Here is a 24,822-nt window from a genome sequence, read left to right as displayed (position 1 = left end):
GTCTGAGTGAACTCCGGGAGTTGGTGATGGACAGGGAGGCCTGGCATGCTGTGATTCATGGGGTCACAAAGAGTCGGACACGACTGAGCGACTGAACTGAACTGATGTGTAAATGAATGCTCCTTCCTATCCTCAGTATCCCACCAAAGTAATCAGATTCATATTTCTGTTTCTGCAACAGAAAACATATGAATGTCTCTACTTCAACACCTAAGCTCTGATGCCATGTCTCCCAACTTTAACGTGCATCAGAATCACCTAGAGGGTGGAGGGCTTTAGATTTGGTGTGACGCCCACAGATTCGCTTTTCCATCAAGTTTCCAGATGATGTTGACACAGATGTCCCAGGGACCACACTTCAAGAAACACTGTGCTAACACTTTGGAACTCTGTGATCCGGGCTTCATTTTCACACGGGAATGTCTCTTTTTGTCCATTTTTTTTTGTGAAAGGCAGGCAGAAGCAGAAGATCTGGAGATCAGATTCCTATCCCTGTTCCTTTGGCCTGTCCCAGCCCATCCCATCTGATTCCTGTCTTGCATAACCCATATCATGATTTGGTTTTCTAGGCAGAGTATAAAAGACAAAGAAGAATAATGGAGATGACCCTTTGCTGCCACCCTTTTCTTTTTCCACAAACATAAAAATGTACTACCCCAGTAGTACATTCATTGGGGAAGCAAAATATTTAATTATGTTATAATTTAGAAAGGGAAAGGTCCTGCAGGGTATTTTAAAAGTAAATATCATATTTTGGGGGTGAAAATTCATTTTCAAACAAGTTGTGATGGGAACGTAGCATGTTTCCTATTGTTTGGGGATCTGGATTCAAGATCAGACTTTACCAACTAATAGTAAGTCTCTTCACTGTTCTAAGGCCTCAGTTAATTGATCTTATAAAGGAAATAAAAAATTATCTCAGAAGTGTGACCATGACTAAAGAAGATAAGGTAAAGGAAAAACATTTCAAATTGTAAAGTAAATATAAGGTATTATCAGTCAAGTGTTTAGAATCACTCTTACTGTCTTCAGGGGAAGGAGCTGAACAAGGCATTGTGGGTTTGGGCGGGTAGAGGACAGGCACTCTCCACACCAAGATGCCATACAGCCTGGAGAGGAGGCACGTGTCAGCGGCTCTGGACTGTGGGAAGTAGCAATCCACACAGAACAGGGCCTCTAAATGTGCATAGATTATGTTCTAAATCACAGTATTAGGAAATAATTTATCAGGACTAGACTTGCATAATATTATTAAAAACAAGCCCCCAAAAATTCATGATTGTTTAGAGAGACCTCAGGAGTTCTCAAGTTTATGTAAATGCCTACTGTTAAACATTTTGTGGCTTTTCTAATTTTTAGTTTTGTTTGGTTATAATTATGAACATTATTGCAATTTTCCAGCTATTTAAAACCACAATTTTTAAAAGCAGAAAAAAAGTTTAAAAACTGGCATAATCAGAAAACATCGAGAATAATAAATTTAAGGCTAATAAATTAATTAATAGCCTAGGGAACTTTTGGAGCTGGGGGTGACTTGACAGCTGACAATCTGATAGCTCAGACTTCTAGGGGCTCAAGATTTTGATTCTGGAAAGCAAAGGAAGGAGCCAGGTGGTGCACAGCCAGCTCTGAATCAAGCAATGGGACAGTCTCCCCTCTGGGCTTCATCTCTGTGTTACCCAAGATGCTCTGCATTTTAGGAACTAATGTTCCTAACCAGTGCCTTTTCCTGTGTTTGTGTGCTCTTGAACACACAGTGGCAGCTTATCTCCATCTAGTGAGACTCTGCCTTGAGACACTAAGATACAGTTCTCCACCTCCATCCCCTTCCCTCCAAGTATTCTTTAAAATATGTTGGAATATGTTTCTTCTCTGTAAACAAATATCTGTCTTTCTCTACAAACACATAGTTTCAGTGGGATTTGATGGTTAGAGCATGGGGTTTGGAGTCAGAGACACCAACATTCAAAGTCGGCTCCTGTCAGTTTCTAGTGGGGTTATCTTAGGAAGTTACTTATACTTCTTAGTGTTGACTTCTTCATCTATAAAATGGGAATTAAAATGCTTACTTGCAGGATTGTTGTTAAAAAGTAAGGCTGATGTATTTTAAAACAATGAAGATAATGACAGCAGCTAACATGTCTTTACTATGTGCTTAGCACTATTCTAATGTGCTTAGCACTATTCTACACAGTTTACATGAATTACTTCATATAATCCTCATGAAAGTCCTATAAGATAAATATTATCATTATTCCCATTGTATATATGAGAAAACTGAGGCACAGAAAGGATTATTTGCATACAGCCATATAGTGGTGGATCTAGCATTTGAACCCAGGCAGTCTGACACCAGGGTCCATGTCCTTTACTACTTTCTACAGCCTCCAAAGGCAGCTACTGCTTAGGCTGAAATCCAGCTTATGTGAAAGAGAATTTTAAAAAGGTAACAACACAAGGCTAGAAATAATGCCTGAAAAGAGCTTAAGCTAGGGCCTCAGGTACCATTAAGGATGTTCTCTGAGAGAAGGAGGCTCTGAATGGGTTTCTTGCCAAAACAAGATATTCAAAGTCTTGACCAGACACTCCCCATTACCTTGAGTGACTCATATTCCAGTTCTGCACCTCTAATCTGTGGTCTTTCTTCTTCCTAGGGAAAAACATAAAGTTAAGAACTTTATAAATAAATAGTTATATTTCAATTGTTAATTTTTACTCAGAATATTACCTAGCTCTGCAGAAAACAGTAAGGAGAGTTCAGCCCTCACTTGAAGGAAATCCTACTTGATTAAAGTACTTCTGGCCTGAGTTCCCATTAAACAAGAGCCCACAGAACCCAGTTTGCCATGGCCCTAGGCTGGGAGAGCACTGCTCACCTTTGCCTTGCTGCGGAGCACCTGCTCCTCCTTGCGGTCCAGCTCATCCTGCATCACCTGCTTCTCCTGCTCCAGCTCTGTCACCCGCTTCTGGAGCTTGAGGAACAATGACATGTCCAGAGGCACCTTCTTCTCACTTGGCTCCTAAACTCCAGAAATTATAAGATGGTCAAGATGATTCATAAGATGTAAAACCTGATGAGAAAATGATGAGCAGCTCGATAGAAAAATAGGCAAACTTATAGGAAAAATATAAATGGCCAAAGAGTATATGAATAGCACATCCAACCAGCTAATAAATGGAGAAGTGCAAATTAAACAACAGTGAGGTACCACTTTCCTCCATCATATTGACAAAGACTAACAGTGTCTTACATGATGTCGGTGGAAGTATAAGTAGGCCCTTTAGGCCCATTCATTAAAATTTAAATCTGTATATCCATTAAACTAGCAATCTATGTTTAAGAATTAATTCTACAAAAATACTTACACAAGTACACAATAATATCAATACAAAAGATGTTCACTGTAGTATTTTTGTAATCATAAAACCTGAAAAGACTCCAAATACTGGTCAATAGGAGACCTACTTAAATAAATTCTGGTATAATCAAACTATGAAATATTTACAGCTGTTAAAAAGAATGAAGTAGATCTACACAAGTAGATAAATATGTTCTAGATAAAAGTCCTAAGTGAAATATACAACTTGCAGGATAGTATCCATATTGTGATCGAATTTTTCTTAAAAAAAAAAAAAAATACATGTGACTTTTAAATATACCAAGCCCATGGCATACAAAAACCTAGAAGGCCATCAAGCTTATCTTAGAGAATGGGAGGTACTGTGGGAAAGTTTCATTTTCAGTTTCATACATTTCTATATTTGAATTGTGTACAATAAGCATGTACTACTTTTGTAATTAGGAAAAATGATTTTTGAAAAGGTGAAATGCTAGTATAAATATATTGAGGTCATACAGACAGAAAACAAAAAAACCAAAACATATATAGACCTTAATAAACTAAAAGATAACCTAGTAGCATTTAAAAGTATGTCAACTTGTTCTAAAACAGAATCACAGCAAGAACTACCAGGATAAATAAAGATACACTAACTCAAGCTAAGCAAAAGGAACTAATTAACCATCATGGAAATTCTGAGAATGTCATAATTGTTTTACCTCATTTACTTTGTGTTTGAATTTTTAATGAGTTAAGAGAAAGAATTGTATCATTAGATTCAATGGAGAGGATAAAGAGTCTCTTTTTGTCAGAGAGAAAAAGAATGGTAACAACAATTTATTTATTTAATTAAATGATCAAAGTATAATTATTAATTATAATAAATATAAATAATGGTTATAATTAATAATAATTAATAAGCATAATTATCAAACTTTCCTGTCTCCATCCAGGGGATTTTCTCAACCCAGGGACCGAACCCAGATCTCCCACATTGCAGGTGGATTCTTTACCAACTGAGCTACAAGGGAAGCCCTCTTAACTGATCAGCAAATCTTGTATTTCCAAATGTCAATTTAAAAAAAAATTTTTTTTTCTTGATATAAAAGCAAAATAAGTTTTCACAGAAAATTTAGGAAATAAGAAAAGTACAAGAATGAGAACTGTAAGTATAACCTCATATCTAGAGAAAACTCATAATTTTTGTCCAATCTTTTTTCTATAAATTTAAAGAAGAGGAAAAACATTTCATCATAATTTTGTACCATCTTAAAAACTTGGCATTTATTATAAATGTTTTCCAAATTTATATATGATACTTGAAAGCATTATTTTTGATGGCTATATTAAAACGCATACTTTCATTTGCTTCATCACGTTACAGATGAGCACTGAAGTTATTTCTAATTTTTGTATTGAAACATACTAAAATAAACATTCCAGTACATAAATGAAAGTGAAAGTGAAGTCTCTCAGTCATGTCAACTCTTTGCGACCCCGTGGACTGTAGCCCACCAGGCTCCTCCGTCCACGGGATTCTCCAGGCAAGAATACTGGAGTGGGTTGCCATTTCCTTCTCCAGGGGATCTTCCTGACCCAGGGATCGAACCCAGGTCTCCTGCATTACAGGCAGATGCTTTAACTCTGAGCTACCAGGGAAGCCCCTAGTACAGTACATAAATATCTAAACATTAATGTTTTAAAGTCTATTAGGCCTGTTTATACTTCCATCAGTAACCACCACCTTGCCTGGAGCAGCAATGACTGTTATATCATTTAAAAAAAAATCGGCTCAATTGACATACCAATAGTGGTATTTCATTATTGTTTTAAGTTATATTTCTTTGCCATTTAATGAGGTTGAATAATTTTTATATTCATTAGCTATCTTTGATCATTTGTGAATTCCTAGTAGTGCCAAGCTCAGCATCATTCTAGTTCTAAAAAAAACAAACACCTAAGAAGAATCAACTAAACCAAGAAGTGGGGCACTTATAGGCTATCAGGGTCATTTATCTACAAGCTAGTTAGGCCTGGACTTTTTCTTACTGTCCATTTTATCATGCTCAGAGTAAGAAAAAGTTTGGGTATATAGTCTGTCCTGACTTGGTAGAATAGAGATAACATATTCCCTGAACATAAAATCACTACAGAATTTCATTCATGTAAATACTTATTTCTATACACCCCACAAATACTGATATTTTAGCTTATTTATAATATAAACATTCCATCTTATGTATTTTAATGTTTGTTCATCTTATTAATGATGTACATATACGTGCAAAGTTGCTTCAGTCATGTCCCACTCCTTGAGACACTATGGTCTGTAGCCCACCTCACTCCTCTGTCCATGGGGATTCTCCAGGCAAGAATGTTGGAGTGGCTTGCCATTCCCTCCCTTCCAGGGGATCTTTCCAACCCAGGGATGGAACCTGTGTCTCTTGTGGCTCCTGCATTGCAGGAGGATTCTTTACTGAATCACTGGGGAAGCCCATTAATGATGTATACATCCCTGAAAATTTTAATTACTTAATCCTTTTTTCACACTATAACTGAAGCCTTCATCCCATGAGTGAATATAATATTTCATTCACTGTACTTAAAATGTCATCATTTGGGAATAATTCCTCTCCAGCCTTGAATGGTCATTTTTGTTGAAAAGGAATCCTTTTATTAAAATAGGGTGGGATAATTCTTTAGATACCAGCTAATATTACACAAAAAATTAACTAATTGGTATAGATAAGAACAAAATTTTATGGATAGGAACACTAGATAAGTGCAAAACTGCTTGAGACATAATGATTAGGAACTAAGAGTGCTCCAAATGGTGCCCATTCTTATCTCCAATGACATGTATAATCGAAGAGATAGTGTCCTCCCCATACCACATGAGCAAGGAGGATGACTGGACCATCTAGCTCAGGAAGGTGTCTAGGGTTTTGTTTTTGCTTTCTTTCCTTTGTAAGGACTTTGTCATCTAGGGCTTTTCCAAGAAAGTGAAGCTTTAAAAACTAATCTAAAAAATAACAACAATCTCTCATTAGAAGAAAATCAGGAAAATAACTGAATTTCTTCACAAAATTACCATGATAGGCCTGGCAGTCATCCTGGAATTATTGCTAACAGTAGTTGAGAAAGTTACAGCGACGCTTTCCCTGGATTTGACAAGTGTGAGGAAGCTTGAGAGCAGAAGCAGAACTGAGATAATTAGTCAAAGGTTACTAAGAAAGGGGCATGACACAGCAGAGAAAGCAATGGTTCCCAAAACTGTTACATGGTCTTTGTAACCCCAGACCACAAAGATGCCAGAAGTGTGGGCGGGCTACAAGGCAAGCAGAGCTAGCTGGTGAGTTCTCCACAGAAAAGCAGCAGTGGAGGTGCCACTGTGACTTGTGAACAGAAAATCACACGTCTGTGATTTGTGACTAAAGAGACATTAACCCTTTATTTTCACATCAAATTTTGCTATTAATACATGACTGAGGTCAGAATTCTGTGTTTCAAAACAATCTATTTTAATTTAAAAAATCAATTTATAAGCAAGAGTGATCCCATTATTGCCCTGGCCCCTGGATTCTAAAGGAGTTACTTGGGAATACTACATATAGGAGTTGAAAGTTTTCCTTTAGTTTGTTAAGAGGTGATTTGTAAACCTGGCCATTATAGAGGAAGGAGCAGGAAGAAATGCAAACCTGAAGGTCATAAGTAACTTGAAGAGCAAAGTGACAACCATAGCCTTAGATTGCCATGTCTCCCGCTCAACTTCCCTTTGATGATCAGTCTTTCTTTTTCTATTATCAGTTGTACAGATTCCCATCTTTCTGATCCTGGCCACACCCAGTCTGTTTATTATACTGGGTTTAAAGCCTGTTTATTAGAGCAAAAACCTTTATTTATTGAACACTTATTATGTATCTAACACTGTTGCAAGTGTGTAAAAATTAACTCACTTAATCTTCAAAACATCACTATAAAGTAGGATAATAATAGCAGTGCCACTTTATAGAGGAGGAAACTGAAATGCAGAGAGACTGAGGCTAAGGTTATGGACTCAGTCCTAAGGAGGAGAGTTACTGCAGTCTGCTGCATGATGAAGACAGTACTAACCAAAGCCAGCCACATCTCAGATGCACACACTCAGTCACAAGCAACAAGCATGACTAGTTCAGTCAATATCCTGCCTCGTTACTGAGAGGAGACTTCCTGTGTATGACCTACTGCTGGTGGTCAGTGCATGTGACAGACAGTATCAATACCCCGAGATCTGTTGGTGATTTCTGAAGCACAATTCATACTTCATTTTTCAAAAAAGATGAAAACTGTACCAAATCCCACTGTTCAATTCAGTTCAGTTCAGTCACTTGACATAAAACAAGTGAGAATGAGAAATGAAAAAGGTTACCTCTCCCCTCAAATCTGTAAGAATTTGGAGAAAACATCTTTATATCCACTAAAGGCTCAGAAGCTGTAATTTTAAAATCTTCAAAGTCTAACTCTGGGGTAATCTCCAAAGATGGCTACCAACGATCACCCAACAAAAATAACTTTCTTCCCATTAAGAGATGGAGTCCATTCCTCTCCTTGAATCTGGGCTGGCCTCATACTTTGCTTTGACCATAAAATGTGGCAGAACTGGCTGCCATGCCAGTTCTGGGTCTGGCCCTAACAGCCTGACTTATTTTGCCCTTGCACTCCTAGAACCCACTCACTGCATTATTGAAGAGAGAAGCAACATGGAGAGACCCAAGGAGGAGACCTTCTCACCCATCTGAATGCAGGGAGATACTTCAACCCACACCATGAGGGACAGAAGTACCACCCAGTCAAAACCCAAAGAACTGTGAGCAATAATAAACTGCTGTAGTTTGAAACCACTAAAGTCAGGGATGGTTTGTTGCACAACAGATACCTTGAACAACCTCTGCTATTACATACGGGCCATATTGCTGTATCAATGTCCCCAGACTAATGTTATCTGTTTATGTGTAAGTAGAAAGGGGACTGGAGAACTGCAGTGTAGAACCCCTGAGTGGGAGGAGGTGAAGTGTGGAGCTCTGAACAGACAAGCCTCAGTTAGAATACTGGCTCTGCCACTTACAAGCTGTGACCTTGGACCAGTTACTTGGCCCCCTTGTATGTATGAGTCCAACTATATGACATTCCAACTACGTGACAATTTCTTTAAAATGAGCAGAATGAGATGGAGAAACCTTTCATTCCCAAGTAGAACTAAGAAAGGAAAGAATCATTCAATTTTTTTCAGCTGTTCTGCCAGAAGCAGTCTATTTCTGACTTGGCCATTTTCTCAGAATATGAGATAAAAATAGAAAATAATGTGCCTGAATTACCCATTATAGAAACTAATATCATATTTGAAAAAGATATGAGAATTGGTTTGGGAACAATCTAACTTAAAGTCACTGTACTCTTGGAGTTACAGTAATATGTCATTTTGATTTCAAACCATGTAATACAAAACACTAAGACAGATTCATAAGCTGTTTTCCATGCATTTTTGTAGAAGAGAATTACATTGGTACAAACTGTCACCAAACAGGCAGCAATTTTGCTAAACTCTAAGGCATTGGTATTTATATTATAATATTTTAGGATAAAAGCTTACTTTTTAAAAAATGACCTCAGTCTAAGATAAATTCATGATAGGCTATACTTTTTACACACAGAACATGTTAAGGTATAAAAGGGAATTACAAAAGGGAAAATCTGGTCCTCAAAATCACATTAAAAATTTAAATATCGATTGACAAGAATATGTAATAGGTATGTATATACAAAGCTAATTAAGTACCTTCAAGTTATTATAAAGAATATAAAACAAATGTTACATTTATGAACAAATGGGGTCCTCCCTGCAATGGAAATGTTCTCTGTTAATAACAGGATGGGCACATCTTACTTTTATTGATAGGTGTCTAAAATATACCTCTGTCCTTGATGGAATATCTTCAGTTTCTGCAATTTCAGAGCTAAAGGTGTATTCAGACTCATTGCTGCTGTGGGTAGAGTCTGTTCTCTTGTGTCCAGGCTTAGGCACATTCTGCAAAACAAATAAGCAGCTACAGTTAACACAACATAATTAAATAATTGAACTTGGCATAGTTAAGACAGCATCCACCTTAACTTGGTTCTAATCTTCATGACCTAATGCTCTCATACCCAAACAATCTATTCCATGTTGTCTTAACAAACTCTTACAAGGGGTCACCTCCTGAGCTCCTCAAAGACACAGAAAGATGCACCAGGAGGGTGTGAAGAGTACAGCCGCGAAACTAAACACTCAAATAAAAATCATCTCTGATTATCGGCAGATCGCCTCTTAAGTTGTGAGTGGCTAGTCGCACTAGGTGAGGCATAAGCATGATGACTTTCATATTATAATCAAACAAAATCTTCCCAAAAGTCCACAGGATATATTCAGTGACAGCACAATCATTTTACTGCACCATATTAATAGGTCACAGGAGGGGGGTTTTCACAAAGGCAACTACAACTTCTGTCAGTTTTATGCATGTAACTGAAGCTCTGGAGTCAGCAGTGGCAAGAATGAGTGTGCAGAACAGCTGCTCTGGGAAGATTCTTGGGTTATTAATTCAGGGAGTCCAAGTGATAGTTTCATGACATGTGGTAACTAAAGAACTAGTATTCAGCAAGCCTTTGGGGAATAGAAAAATTAGGTATTTGCAGTCCCTTCCTTTCTGGAGAAGTGGTTAAAGAATGACTTGAAGGAAGAGGAAATAAAAAGGTGGGGTTTGGGCCCATTGCTCTGAGGGTGCCCCCCGCAGAAGAGGTGGAGGTTCAGTGGCCTAGATCTTTTAGGGTTACAAATCCTGAGAGCTTCAAAAAGGCCTCTGAAAGCTTTGTGATCTGTCCCGTGTCCTTTACTCCTTCCAAGGTGCAGGAAAAGAGCCAGAAGCCACAAAGAGCTTTTTGCCTCATTCCTTCCAACATCCAGGCTTAGATAAAGCAGGCCCATCTGTGTGACCACAGGGAAACAAGCCCTCAGGAGTAGTTGGTGTCTCAAGCCAGACCACTTTGTATGTTCTATGTTTATTAGTAATTTTGGCCTGCAATTTTCTTTGTGTGTGTGTGTGTGTGTGTGTGTGTGTGTGATTTTTCTGTCTGATTTTGGTATTAGTGTGATGCTGCACACAAGGAGTTTGGAAGCTTTCCGGAATAGATTGAGAAGCATAGGCCTGCAATTTTCTGTGTGTGTGTGTGTGATTTCTTTGTCTGATTCTGGTATCAGTGTGATGCCTCATAGAATGAGTTTGGAAGTTTTCTGGAATAGATTGAGAAGCATAGGTATCAACTTTTCTTTAAATGTTTGACGGAATTCACCTGTGAAGCCATCTGGCCTTGGACTTTTGTTGGAAGTGTTTGGACTGCTGATTCAATTTCATCACTGATATTTGACCTGTTCATATTTTCTGTTTCTTCCTGATTCAGCATTGGGAGATTGTATGTTTCTAGGAATTTGTCTATTTCTTCTAGATTGCTAATTTTATTGGCACGTAGAGAAGACTCTTGAGAGTCCCTTGGACTGCAAGGAGGTCCAACCAGCCCATCCTACAGGAGATCAGTCCTGGGTGTTCATTGGAAGGACTGATGCTAAAGCTGAAACTCCAGTACTTTGGCCACCTCATGTGAAGAGTTGATTCATTGGAAAAGACCCTGATACTGGGAGGGATTAGGGGCAGGAGGAGAAGGGGACGATAGAGGATGAGATGGCTGGATGGCATCACCGACTTGATGGACATGAGTTTGAGTGAACTCCAGGAGTTGGTGATGGACAGGAAGGACTGGCGTGCTGCGATTCATCGGGTCACAAAGAGTCAGACACGACTGAGTGACATGACTGAACTGAACTGAACTGAACTGAATTGTCTAGTAGCCTCTTATGATCCTGTATATTTTTGTGGTATAACTACTCTTTCACTTCTGATTTTATTAATCTGGGCTCTCTCTTTTTGTCTTGATGATTATGGCTAATAGTTAATTAATTTTGTTTACCTTCTCACAGGACCAGCTCTTTAGTTTTGTGCATCTTTTTAACTGATTCTTAGTTTCTATTTCATTTCCACTCTAATCTTTTTTTTTTCTCCTACTAATGTTGAATTTTGTTTGTTCTTTTTCGACAATACTTCCTTTAGGTATAAGGCTAGACTGCTTAGTTATTTGCCATTAAAATTCCCTTCTTGAACTGTTTTTGTCGCATTCCACAGATGTTAATCATTGTGTTTCCACTTTCGTTTATCTCCAGGTATTTTCAAAATTTCCTCTTTGGTTTCTTCAGTGACCCATTGGCTGTTTAATAGTATATACTGAGCTCCATGTATTTGTTTTTTCAGGTTTTTTTCTTGTAGTTGATTTCTATTCTCATAGCACTGTGGTGGAAAAAGATGACTGATATGATCTCAATCTTTTGGATGATCTGTCCTTTGATGGAAGTGGGGCGTTAAAGTCCCTTAGTATTATTGCGTTACTGTCAATCTCTCCCTTTACATTCGTTAATATTTTCTGTATGTATTCAGATGCACCTATGATGGGTGAACATATATTTACCACTATTATATCCTCTTGTTGGACTGATCCTTTTGTTATTATGTAATGTCCTTTTTTGTCTCTTGTTACAGTCTTTGTCTTAAAGTTTATTTCGTCTTGCCATCCCAGCTGTCTTTTCATTTCCATGGAATACCTTTTTTCCATTCTCTCCCTTTTAGTCTCTGTGTGTCTTTATAACTGACGTGACTCTCTCACAGGTGTGTGTGTGTGTGTGCGCGCGTCTTTATGTCATGTTTCCATTATCCATTCTGCCACTCTATGTCTTTTGATTACAGCAGTTAGTCTAATACACTGCTATTATTGATAGGTATGTACGTACTGCCATTTTGTTAGTTGTTTTCTGGTTAGTATAGCTCCTTTTGGTTCCTTTCTTTCTTCCCTTGTGATTTGATGACTATCTTTACTATTATATTTAGATTACTCTCTTTTTATATGTATGTATATCTATGTTTGTGGTTACGACAAGGATCATATAAGCAATAATAAAGGAGGTTCAATCATTTACATGTACATACACACACATATATAATTATTTAAATATGATCTTGAGTTCAAAACATTATAACAACCATGCATTCTTAGTTCCTCTTCCACTGTTAGTGTTTTTGCCATCATATTTTACATCTTTTTGTTCTGTGTATCCTTTAATCTTCTACCTATTTTGTTGAGGTTCCTTTTTTATATCTTTAGTTGCATGAAATAATTTCTGCTAGTCTTCAGTTCACTCATTCGGTAGTGTCCAACTCTTTGCAACCCCATGGACTGCAGCACACCAGGCTTTCCTGTCCATCACCAACTCTCAGAGCTTGCTCAAACTCATGTCCATTGAATTGGTGATACCAACCAACCATCTCATTCTTTGTCATCTCCTTCTCCTCCTACCTTCAATCTTTCCCAGCATCAGGGTCTTTTCTAATGAGTCAGTTCTTCACTTCAGGTGGCCAAAGTATTGGAGCTTCAGCATCAGTCCTTCCAGTAAATATTCAGGACTGATTTCCTTTAGGATTGACTGGTTTGATCTCCTTGCAGTCCAAGGGACTCTCAAGAGTCTTCTCCAACACCACAGTTCAAAAGCATCAATTCTTTAGTGCTCAGCTTACTTTATGAAACTCTAACATCCATACATGACTACTGGAAAAACCATAGCTTTGACTAGACAGATCTTTGTATACAAAGTAATGTTTCTGCTTTTTAATATGCTGTCTAGGTTTGTCATAACTTTTCTTCCAAGGAACAAGAATTTTTTAATTTCATGGTTGCAGTCACCATCTGCAGTGATTTTGGGGCCCAAGAAAGTAAAGTCTGTCACTGTTTCCATTGTTTCCCTATCTATTTGCCATGAAGTGATGGGACCAGATGTCACGATCTCAGTTTTTTGAATTTGAGTTTTAAGCCAGCTTTTTCACTGTCCTCTTTCACTTTCATCAAGAGGCTCTTTAGTTCTTTGCTTTCTGACATAAAGGTGGTATCATCTACATGTCTGAGGTTATTGATACTTCTCCTGGCAATCTTGATTCTAGCTTGTGCTTCACCCAGCCTAGGATTTCTCATGATGTACTCTACATAGAAGTTAAATAAGTGGGGTGACAATATACAGCCGTGACATATTCCTTTCCCAATTTAATACCAATCTGTTGTTCCATGTCCAGTTCTAACTGTTGCTTCTTGACTGGCATATAGATTTCTCAGGAGGCAGGTCAGATGGTCTGGTATTCCTATCTCTTGAACAATTTCCACAGTTGGTTGTGATCCACACAAAGTTTTTAGTGTAGTCAATGTAGCAGAAGTAGATGTTTCTCTGGAATTCTCTTGCTTTTTCTATGATCCAACAGATGTTGGCAACTTCATCTCTGGTTCCCCTGTCTTTTCTAAATCCAGCTTGAACATCTGGAAATTCTCAGTTCAGGTGCTGTTAAAGTCTAGCTTGGAGAATTTTAAGCATTACTTTGCTGGCATGTGAGATGAACGCAATTATCTGGTAGTTTGAACAGTCTTTGGCATTTGCCTTTCTTTGGGATTGGACAGAAAACTGACCTTTTCCAGTCCTATGGCCACTGCTGAGTTTTCCAAATTTGCTGGAATATAGAGAGCAGCAGTTTAACAGCACTTTAACACTGCTAGTCTTCAGGTCATTGTTATACACAATTGCTCTGAAAATAGTCATAATTTTGGTATGCCTGTGGGAAGAGTTGAGCACAGGGTCTTCCTCTTCTGCCATCTTGACCACACCCATCCAAATTATCTTGTGTTTTATAGCAAATATTTCAGGGCATTTCTGGCCATTTGTGCTATTCAGTTCAGTTCAGTTGCTTAGTCGTGTTCAACTCTTTGTGACCCCATGAATTGCAGCACGCCAGGCCTCCCTGTCCATCACCAACTCCCGGAGTTCACTCAAACTCATGTCCATTGAGTCAGTGATGCCATCCAGCCATCTCATCCTGTCATCCCCTTCTCCTCCTGACCCCAATCCCTCCCAGCATCAGAGCCTTTTCCAATGAGTCAGCTCTCCGCATGAGGTGGCCAAAGTATTGGAGTTTCAGCTTTAGCATCAGTCCTTCCAAAGAACACCCAGGGCTGATCTCCTGTAGGATGGACTGGTTGGATCTCCTTTCAGTACAAGGGACTCTCAAGAGTCTTCTCCAACACCACAATTCAAAAGCATCAATTCTTCGGCTCTCAGCTTTCTTCACAGTCCAACTCTCACATCCATACATGACCACTGGAAAAACCATAGCCTTGACTAGACGGACCTTTGTTGGCAAAATAATGTCTCAGCTATTAGGTTACATTTAAGGCTGATAGTTGCAGGAACAAGAGTGTCAGGGAACTCTGTTTCCTGATATCAGAATAAGTAGACCAGGGATGGTGTGCAGCACTATCAAAAGTACAAAAAGTACTCGTCCAGATGCAGAAGAGTCCATGAAATAGGTAAGACAATTTATTACAAACAGCAGATGAATTTTCTTTGTTTAGGAATATGCCTTTGAAATTACAAAAACTACTGAGAAAATACTTGACCTTATAAATATTTGCTTTATAAGCAAATTTTACATTGTCATACAGTACATAAACAAAGTCCAGCAATACTGACTTATAGTCTAGTCTTCAAAGTGTTTGAGTTTATAAAACTATTTATGAATACAGTGATGCGATTCCTGGGATTTTCTTTAAGACAATCCAATCCATTGGACGGAGTGTGATATAGGTTAGAATGGGAGACAGAAATGTGATGACTATTTTGGAATTGAGTGATGAGTACATGGAGTACATGGGGGTTTATGCTACTATTCTGTCTAGTTTTGCACACATGTGAAGTGAAGTGAAGTGAAGTAAAGTCACTCAGTCGTGTCCGACTCTTTGTGACCCCTGCGGACTGCAGCCCGCCAGGCTCCTCTGTCCATGGGATTCTCCAGGCAAGAATACTGGAGTGGGTTGCCATTTCCCTTCTCCAGGGGATCTTCCCAACCCAGGGATCGAACCCAGGTCTTCTGCATTGCAGGCAGATGCTTTATCCTCTGAGCAACCAGGGAAATTTTTTATAAAAATGGGCAAAAGTATTTGACTCACCACCATCAAAGTCATCTCTTCCTTGAGGTCATCATAGCGTTCTTCCAAGCGACTAAACTCATTCAGAAGGTTCTGATATCTCAGCCTTTCATCATTAAGATCGAGTTCCAGTTGTTTTGTTTCTTCTACTAACTTCTTCTCCATAGTCTCTGAAAGAAGAGAGAGAGAAAAACATACCAAAGACAGCTTCACAAATGCAAGAATAAAACCATGGGCACTGCCTTACAGTCTTTGGGAGGGGTTCTACTTTTAGCAGCACTATGACCTATGAAGAGTATCTTAGTGGAGGTAGGGAAACAGAAAATATCATGACCAAAGAATAAAATAATTTATTAATAACAACAATCATCTATCATGTTCTTCCATGAACAGAACTAGTTTATTCATTGGTTATAGCACATTCTTGATAACTTCCTCTAATCAGCATTTAGTAACTAGAAGTATATACTTTTTTATTCCAATAGTATTCTGTTTCAGGCTACTCATAAAATTCTTTTGTTGAAAAAGTTAGAGACATTCCTCAGGCCGCTAGGGGAACAGTGACTTCTCAGAGGACCCAGCTGTCCTGCTCTCCAGAGTCTCTCTACTCATCTCTCAGTCCCTGGCTTTGGTCTTACAATTTCCCAGCACTGCGAAGGCCCTTGTCCTGTTACTCCTTCCGTTCTGTTCAGCTAACTGGCCGTACCTGGTCCTCTGTTGCCACCACTCCTATGTGCGGCCGGGGACTGGACTTTTCCATTTACTCGCCTCACTCTACCCTCTCTATCGCTAGTGGCTGGCATGTAGATAGGACATCGCTTGGAGACTGGAGACTAGCCCGTGATTGCAGATCAAAGTATCAATAAAAAAGCCTTAAATCTCAGCCATGTGCTTTCTCTCAATGAGCTGAACCAGCCACATTTATAAATATTGGGCTCCCCACCTCATATTTTGTGGCTGTATCTTAATCTGTCCTGCCTGCTTCTGTTGCTCACCATCTCTTTATCTGTCAGCTCCACGAGGGCAAGGACTTCCCAGTGTCCTGTCACGACTGCCTCCACAGTGTTCCCCTGTCCCAGAGCTTTAATAATTTGCAAATAAATGAATGAAAGAATTTTTTCTCTATACAGCATTCTATAAAAGTGAAAGTGAAGTCGCTCAGTCGTATCCGACTCTTAGCGACCCCATGGACTGCAGCCTACGAGGCTACTCCATCCATGGGATTTTCCAGGCAAGAGTACTGGAGTGGGGTGCCATTGCCTTCTCCAATAACATTCTATAAATTGCCTTTTATTCTCACAAGTTTGTGGGAAGCTGCCCAAGGCTACCAACAAATTTTCCTAGGCAAATCCACTGTTATTTGTTTTGTTCTCTTTAGTATCAAATAACATTTCCTATTTTCCTAGAAGAATTCTCATCATTCTGGATTCTTCCACTATATTCTGCATCCTAGCAACCTTCTTTCCATGTCTTCAGTGACTGTTTTCTCCTTCCGTCCTAACTTTCTTTTATGACTCTTTTTCTTCACCTTATCGCTTTTTTATGACTATCCTATGAACTCCAGATTTTCTTCTCTTTTCTATGCAGTATTCCCTTTAATTGGGAAGAAGGGTACGGTGTGGGGAAAACCCCTGAGGGTTCTCACTTTAATCTCATTTTGCTTTCAGATCATCTCTATCTGGAGACCCTAGCTAACATCCAAATTTTAATTGATTTGCCTCATAAACAGAGACTTGTTTTCCTCAATTTCCTCATTACTAATAACACATTATTGTTTTGATAACTCATTGCGACACTTTAGAAAATTTTTGCTCCTCTTTTGAATACCATATCAAAAATGAGAATAATGTTAATTCTTTTCATATATTTTCACTCTAACCTACCCTTCCTTTTTATTTCTACCACCAATTGCTGTAGTTTAGATATACATCTTATCTCATGTTTATGTATATGTGGATTTCTTGTAAATTATCACCATTTTAATTTATCTTACCAACAGCAAATAAATGTCTACCTCTAGTCAGTGTCTTTTTTTTTTTAAGATGGCAAAGAGTGGGTGATCTTAGGAAATTAGTATTCATTCATTTAGCAAAATCAATAATATACACAGATACATATACTCCTATAATATACATTTTAGCTCAATAATTTGTCTTAAATCAAGAGGACTCCTATAAGCTATAAATCATACATACAATTATTTTTTTTAAGTTATATACAATATTGACTAAGCATGAATTCATATTTGTACACAGGGAGATACGATTTACAAATTCACCAACTAATTCAACCAATTATTTAGAGTGCCTGCCTCTGGAACTCTGAAACCTTATTGATGCCAGCCTAAACAAGCAAAGTTGTAACTTACAAACCCTTGGTCTCAGGTTGTTTGGAGTGCAGTAGGCTGGGCCCACATGAGCCTTACCTGTCATCTCCTTAGCCTGCTCCACGATACGGTGATTGAGGGCCTCTTTTTCCTGCTTCAGCAAAGTATTTTCTTCCTTCAGATTTGACACCAGCTATAAAATGAAACAATAAACTGATATGGCTGCAACAGACAGAGGAAACCTGATACTGAACACAAAGACCACACAGTAGTCACTCCTTCCATGTCTCACTGTCTCACTTCTTTGCTGAGTTATATTCAGTCATCCTTTAAACTTGGTTCAAACATTACCTCCCAGAAAGCACTTGGTTCAGGCATTACCCCCAGAAAGCTTTCCCAGAAACTTCTTCCAATTATATGTCTCTCCATTGGACTGCTACAGAACCCTGTAAATGCCTCTTTATAGCCCTTATAAATGATTTACTTTTACTTCCCTGATTGACTAGAAATTATTAGAGGACAAAGATGATTTGCTGTTGTTGTTTTACTTTGTACCTTGAGCATTTACCAATTGCCTGACACCTAGTAAGCATTTGCTCTTAAAGTAATGATAACGCCCTTTCACCCCAACAGCCTCACACAATGCTTATGTGTACCCAAGACTCAACAGAGAGATTACAGAGGACGAGAAAAGTATGAAATCCACTGAAGGCCTTCCAAAGCTCCCTGCTCTCTGTCTTGAATTTTACTTTCATCTCCTTTTAAGAGTTTTGCAAGGTTGTTAACTTATTCCACATTTAAGCATTGGCCTTACAACTATGTGACTATAACTAATGTCATAGAACTTTACACTCAAAACAATTAAAATAGTAAATTTAAAGTTACATATAAGCATATTTTACCACAATAAAAAAAATGTTGACCTTTTAACTTTCTGGTTCCTGGTTAGATAAGGATTCTCAGGAGGCAAAAATCAAAACCAAAGGTAACTTTGCAAAGTTGATAATTTATATAGTTTAGCTTTGTAATAGAATGTGTGCTGAAGTGAAACCTGAATAAGTGAAATGCGAATTTCTTTCTGTAAGTGTAAGTTTATAGAACTCTTAAAGGTACAGCTTTAGTAATAAAGAGAACGTATGAAGAGTTCAGCGATGGAGACAACGGGCTGTGACAAAGGATCCCTGAAGAACAGAGAACTGAAGTTACAGCACTGAGCCACGGCGGACATCAGGCCAGGAGGTGCTCTTTCTGATTGTCCAGTCTCTTCCTGAGAAGGTCTGCTCTCAGTACAAAGGCTGGGTTCTTTGGGTGCTCTTGAGAGAAGCCGCTCTTTGTCAGGGCTATGCAACCAATCACCTGTTGTGCTTTTTCAAAATAAATGTGTCCGACCCACACTCCCAGAGCTTGGGCAGGTATCTTTTTTAAAAACTCTCCAGCCAATTCTGATACACATTCCTGGTTAAGAAGCACAGCTCTCTGGACCTTCTAGGCTCCTTGATCAGGCTGACTGGCAATGCAGCTTTCCTGACCACAAGGCTAGCTCTCCCAGGGAAATGTTTCCATTCTTCATTACCACACTCCATCTAAAAGACTTAATGGTAGTGCCTATAGATATCCCTGTGAAAGCCGCAGATAATAAAACAAGAAGAAAGGAGAAATCTGAATATGTTTGGGTATACTATTCTATCTACTAGAAAGGTATGAATTTGACTGTGAAAAGGAAAAGAGGATACCCCTACCAAGTTAATACTCTATAGTTTCTAAGGAATTTTGGAAGCTTTCAGGGACTCAAGAAATGGGGAAAAAAGAGATTGAGAAAGAGAGAAAATGAGAAAGACAGATCCTAAACCTCAAGAGTATCTCATTGGATATATATTCAATAGAACAAGCTTGCCATGTCAAAGTAACATATATTGATGGTGGTTTAGTTGCTAAGTCATGTCTAACTCTTGCGACCTCAGGGGCGGTAGCCCACTAAGTTCCTCTCTCCATATGATTTTCCAGGCAAGAATACTGAAGAATACTGAATCCTTCTCCAGGGGATGTTCCCGATCCAGGGATTGAACCCAGGTCTCCTGCACTGCAGGCAGATTTTTTATGGACTGGGCTACCAAGGAAACTGTTTCCAGACACAGAGTCAACCTGAAGATATAGACAGGTTTATTTTAATCAGGATCCTGAATATCATGGAAGGATTGCCATCTTGTTAGTGACACTATCTTACCTGAACTGTCTAAGCTCCTTCAGAGGTTCTTACTGCATGAGCTGCTGTTAAGGTTCAGAAGTAGTTACAGCCAACAGAGTCAGCTCTGTTTTCATTTAAACATGGTAATACTAGTAGGATCTCTAAAAATCTATTACTTTTTCCGAGTAAGCCTTATGTTGAGGTATTTTTTCTTATGTTTAAACAATACTCCTCATTACTTCTTGAGAGCCTTCGTGTTTTCTATATTTAATAAAGTTTTGATATAAGTTAATACAAATTTGTAGTGTGGAAACATTCGTCAATCTGTATGTAAGTAGTTTTGTTGTTATTTTTTGCATAGCAGTTCTTGACTATGGCCAGTGTGCAGACATTTGGATTTCTGGTGGACTTCTCAAAACAGCCTTAATGTAGGTTTCCATAAAAATTCCTAGCTTCTGACAGTTTATTGTTTAGTTTACTTCTTAATCACCTTAAGCTGGCTGCCTCCACACAGATCTATACATTCAACAAAAAGAGTGTATAATAGGTAACTGGCCATCAGTTTTCTTCTTATAATACTGCTTTCCTTCTATTCTTGGTAGAGTAAAACATTCTACCAAAAGACCTATAGCTACTCATCCAGCATATCGAAGAACTCCTTGGGGAAAAACTCTAGTGATGAACAGTCAACCGACTGAAATGTGTGTTTTACCTTCAACCGAGAACTACCTTGAGCTACAATGGCCAACCAAGTCAATACGACAGCACATCTTTGTGAAAGAAGTAGACGAGGATATGGACATTAGCTCCTACCTGCTCAGTTTCTTGTTTGTATCTATCAGCATGTTCCTCAATGGATTTTTTCTCAGACCGAGTTTGTTCCAGGTCTTTCCGTAGCTTGGCAATTTCTTCCTGCAGACTGAGGACCCGTCCAGTAGCAATCTTAGCTTCTTCTTCACTTAGCTGAAGACGTTCTAAATCACTTCGTAGCTTCTCGGTCTCCGAGTTGTATGTTCCTTCTAGATTGGTCAGTTTCTCCATGAGGCATTTGTAGTCTTTGTTCTTTAAACACACACATGAGTGACAGTAAGTAAATATACACACCATGAATTGTACTTGGTGAGAAAACCATGCCTATTCATCATATTCATGCTATGTCACTGCAGCACTGATATAGCCTCTAACCAAAATACTAGTGACAACATTTAAAGTAACACAACCAGTACCCTCTTAGTGATACCAAAAGAGAACAGACACAATTATTTATGTTTTACATGAGATGAGCAACATAGATGTGATTCTCTCATAGTCACAAGGAGAGTTACCATACTAAATTCTCTTTCCGGATTCTCAATCCAGGAATAGGAAAATCTAGATTTGTTTTTAGAAACAAATCAGTGTGCTACTGAAAGCCATGTGCTGGCTAGTGATGTATAGGAATAGTAAAACGGCCTCAAAATCACGTCTTACAAATCTCTTTGTTTAACATCTGGAAACTCCTCCCATTCAGAAAACCTTTCTGATGAATTTTATTTCATTCTGTTTTTCTTTGTTATCATTAGTATTTCTATGTCACTAACTACCTATATAATTTGCAGGTGCTAAAATATTACTTGGTAATAACTATCTGTAAGATATCAAACTGTTATCTCTGCAAATAGACTGCAGATTCCTCAGAAGCATGGACATCTTCCTGCTTCTTTTGCCATCTCAGTGCTAAACAACTCATCTACAAAAGGAACAATACACTACACATAACTGAATGATAATGATGAAAGAGCTGTGTAAAATATGACTTTCAGTCCTAACCTTTTGGACTGTTAGTAAACCTGTCTGTGTTCTCAAAAACAATTTCCTGCCTTGGTCCTTGCAATTATAATCTTACCTATGAGCTTGTCACTATTTCCATGCTCATTAATGTCACTACTGTTTTACTTTTTTTTGCTGAGACTGAAAGGTAAAGTCAAGAGGAGACAATGCTGAAGATAATCCCAGTGTATTTCATTAGGCATGCTGCATTTTTAGGGCTGCTGTTCAAAACACACCTGCTCATCAACTTTGCGCTGCAGCTGCATGATCTTGTTCTCCATGCCGATGTGGAGCTTCTTATAGCGCTCCACAGAGCGGGCCTCGATCTTAAGTTTCTTCAGCTCGCGCTTGGCCATCATCCGTCGGAAGCAGCACTGGAGGTAGATGATGGCGTGGATGCTCCTCCTATAGTAGGTGCGAGCCAGCCAGCCACGGACCCACTTCTGAATGATGACTGCTTTGTGCTCACGGAGTATCTGGAGAGAAGGGTAGGTGCCAGAAATGTCAAACCCTGGACTACACTCAATGTTCAACTCTATCAACCTATGGATGCAGTCTGAGAACCACACATTAACTAAAGGGAAAGACACCGGAAAAGCTGAAGCAACAATGTATTATGTAGAGTGTACTTATCACAAATATATAGAGGCACAAATTATTTTAAAAGATGATTGAAATGTAATCTTTAAAAGGCAATTTGAGAAACATATATAAAACATGTATTATATCCACATGTCCTATGTGGGATTACATGTCTATGTATGATGATAAACAGAGTATACACACAAGAGCCATCAAAACTAAAGGCACCAGATTACTAAATAGAAAACTAATCTAAAAAGAAAGAAAAATGCATTAGGTTTCTTATGACTACATGATTTCTAAAAGCAACCAGTTATCCTTCAGAAAACAAACAGAACTTGATACCCTGTGAATCATGTGCTAATAAAATAGATTTACCCCCTACCCTTACTGCTGGTTCCATATCACTGTGCATTAGGTCTCTGGCTTGAGGACACAGGGTATGGTTGGTAAGCAGGCTATTGAAACCAACACTTTGGGTACTGCAAAGTTTATTATTAATTTATTGATTTCCCCTCCAGAAACAAACAAAAAAATGATTCTCTCATTTGCCATTTTTGAGGAATACCACTCTAGTGAGGATTTCCCATTGCTTTACAAATGTAGCACAGATCCACTCATGGGGTTCAAAGGTAGTAGGGATAGAACTTTAAAAGGAAAGCTAAAAGGAAGATAAAGTAAATAGATCTTAATTTTATAATGTGTTTTCTTAAAAAAAAGATATTCCCCTAAACTGATAAACACTCATTCATCCTTATGAGATAAATCTCTTGTCACTAACGACCATCAAGCAGAGATTGTACAAATAATTTTCAGGAATGATGGGAAAATTCTTAAATTTTAGGAAGGGTTGAACTAGCAAGACTTTGAGGTCCTTTCAAGACTGATTTTATAAAATGGCAAATAGATGAGGAAACAGTGGAAACAGTGGCTGACTTTAGTTTTGGGGGCTCCAATATCACTACAGATGGTGACTACAGCCATGAAATTAAAAGACGCTTATTCCTTTGAAGGAAAGTTATGAACAACCTAGACAACATATTAAAAAGCAGACATTAGTTTGTCAACCAAGTTCCGTCTAGTCAAGGCTATGGTTTTTCCAGTAGTCATGTGTGGGTGTGAGAGTTGGAGTATAAAGAAAGCTGAGTGCCAAATAATTGATGCTTTTGAACTGTGGTGTTGGAGAAGACTCTTGAGAGTCCTTTGGACTGCAAGGAGATCCAACCAGTCCATCTTAAAGGAGATCAGTCCTGGGTGTTCTTTGGAAGGACTGATGTTGAAGCTGAAACTCCGATACTTTGGCCACCTGATGCGAAGAGCTGACTCATTTGAAAAGACCCTGATGCTGGAAAGATTGAGGGCAGGAGGAGAAGGGAACGACAGAGGATGAAATGGTTGGATGGTATCACCGACTCAATGGACATGGGTTTGGGTAGACTCTGGCAGTTGGTGATGGACAGGGAGGCCTGGAGTGCTGTGGTTCATGGGGTCCTAAAGAGTCGGACATGACTGAGTGACTGAACTGAACTGAACTTGTGTGACGTGAATGTTACAATATATTCACTTAAGTACTCACTAGTGATTATGATAAAGGGATACAATATATCTTTTATGAAACTTTTTTTAAATGTGTAAAAAATCTCTGAAACCGTCTATTCAGATAGTAGCAATTTGGTAAGATCATTGAAAAAACAGTTCCTATTTTTAGGTTATGTAGCTGAGAAAAATAATGAAATCATATGCCATCCGAGATGATACAAAAGAAATAAGTGGTTGTGTTTAAAGTCATCAAATACAAAATAAACATGGGTTTCCCTGTGGCTCTGTGGTAAAGAATCAGCCTGCTAAGCAGGAGATATGGGTTCGATCCCTGTGTCAGGAAGATCCTCTGGCGAAGGAAATGGCAACCCATTCCAATATTATTGCCTGAAAATTCCCCTGGACAGAGGAGCCTTGCAGGCTACAGTCTATGGGGTCCCCAAAAGAGTCAGATATGACTTAGCAACTAAACAACAGCAAAATAAACATAGGTGTTTCAGAGACCTATATAGTGTCTTCAGCTAACTCAAGACTGCACCTTTGGGCTGTTTTCCTAATGCCAAGGCAGCCTTCAGTTCCCACTAAGTGCAGTCACCATGCATCATGCTGCAGTGAAGCAGGACATCCTTTGCTCTCACTCAACATCAGAATCCTGAGGGAAGCCCCTGTCTATCTGGATGACTAGTGACAAACTGGGTAAAACTCAGTGATGGCAAACTGAAGGCTTTCCGATTTAAAAAAAACTCAAGCAGCACAGAGTGGCAAAGCTATTAATGCCAATTTTCCTATTTAATTTCCTTCTCCTATGTAACTTCAGACATTGGTTCATTTCTGTAATTTCAGTCAAATGGAAACGGTATATAATTAGAGCTTCCATTCTCAATCTCATTTCCATTGGTGAGTCA

The 24,822-nt window shown here is 38.6% G+C and overlaps 1 protein-coding gene across 1 annotated transcript in view; it reads right to left on the bottom strand.

The window, feature by feature from the left end:
• The window catches only part of MYO5A (myosin VA), a 137,172-nt gene that overhangs the window by 31,812 nt on the left and 80,538 nt on the right, over positions 1-24,822 (bottom strand). The window contains exons 21-27 of the mRNA XM_052647266.1: positions 22,033-22,272; positions 20,801-21,049; positions 17,902-17,995; positions 15,498-15,646; positions 9,292-9,405; positions 2,877-3,020; positions 2,597-2,650 (exon numbers count right to left, since the gene is read on the bottom strand). Of these exons, the coding sequence (XP_052503226.1) occupies positions 2,597-2,650; positions 2,877-3,020; positions 9,292-9,405; positions 15,498-15,646; positions 17,902-17,995; positions 20,801-21,049; positions 22,033-22,272 (1,044 nt within the window). The remainder of the gene's footprint in view (positions 1-2,596; positions 2,651-2,876; positions 3,021-9,291; positions 9,406-15,497; positions 15,647-17,901; positions 17,996-20,800; positions 21,050-22,032; positions 22,273-24,822) is intronic.

The sequence above is a fragment of the Budorcas taxicolor genome, chromosome 10 (genome assembly GCF_023091745.1).
Source record: "Budorcas taxicolor isolate Tak-1 chromosome 10, Takin1.1, whole genome shotgun sequence".
NCBI lineage: Eukaryota > Metazoa > Chordata > Mammalia > Artiodactyla > Bovidae > Budorcas > Budorcas taxicolor.
The sequence above is the reverse complement of the archived record's forward strand: the minus strand, read 5'-3'. Positions and strand labels throughout refer to the sequence as shown.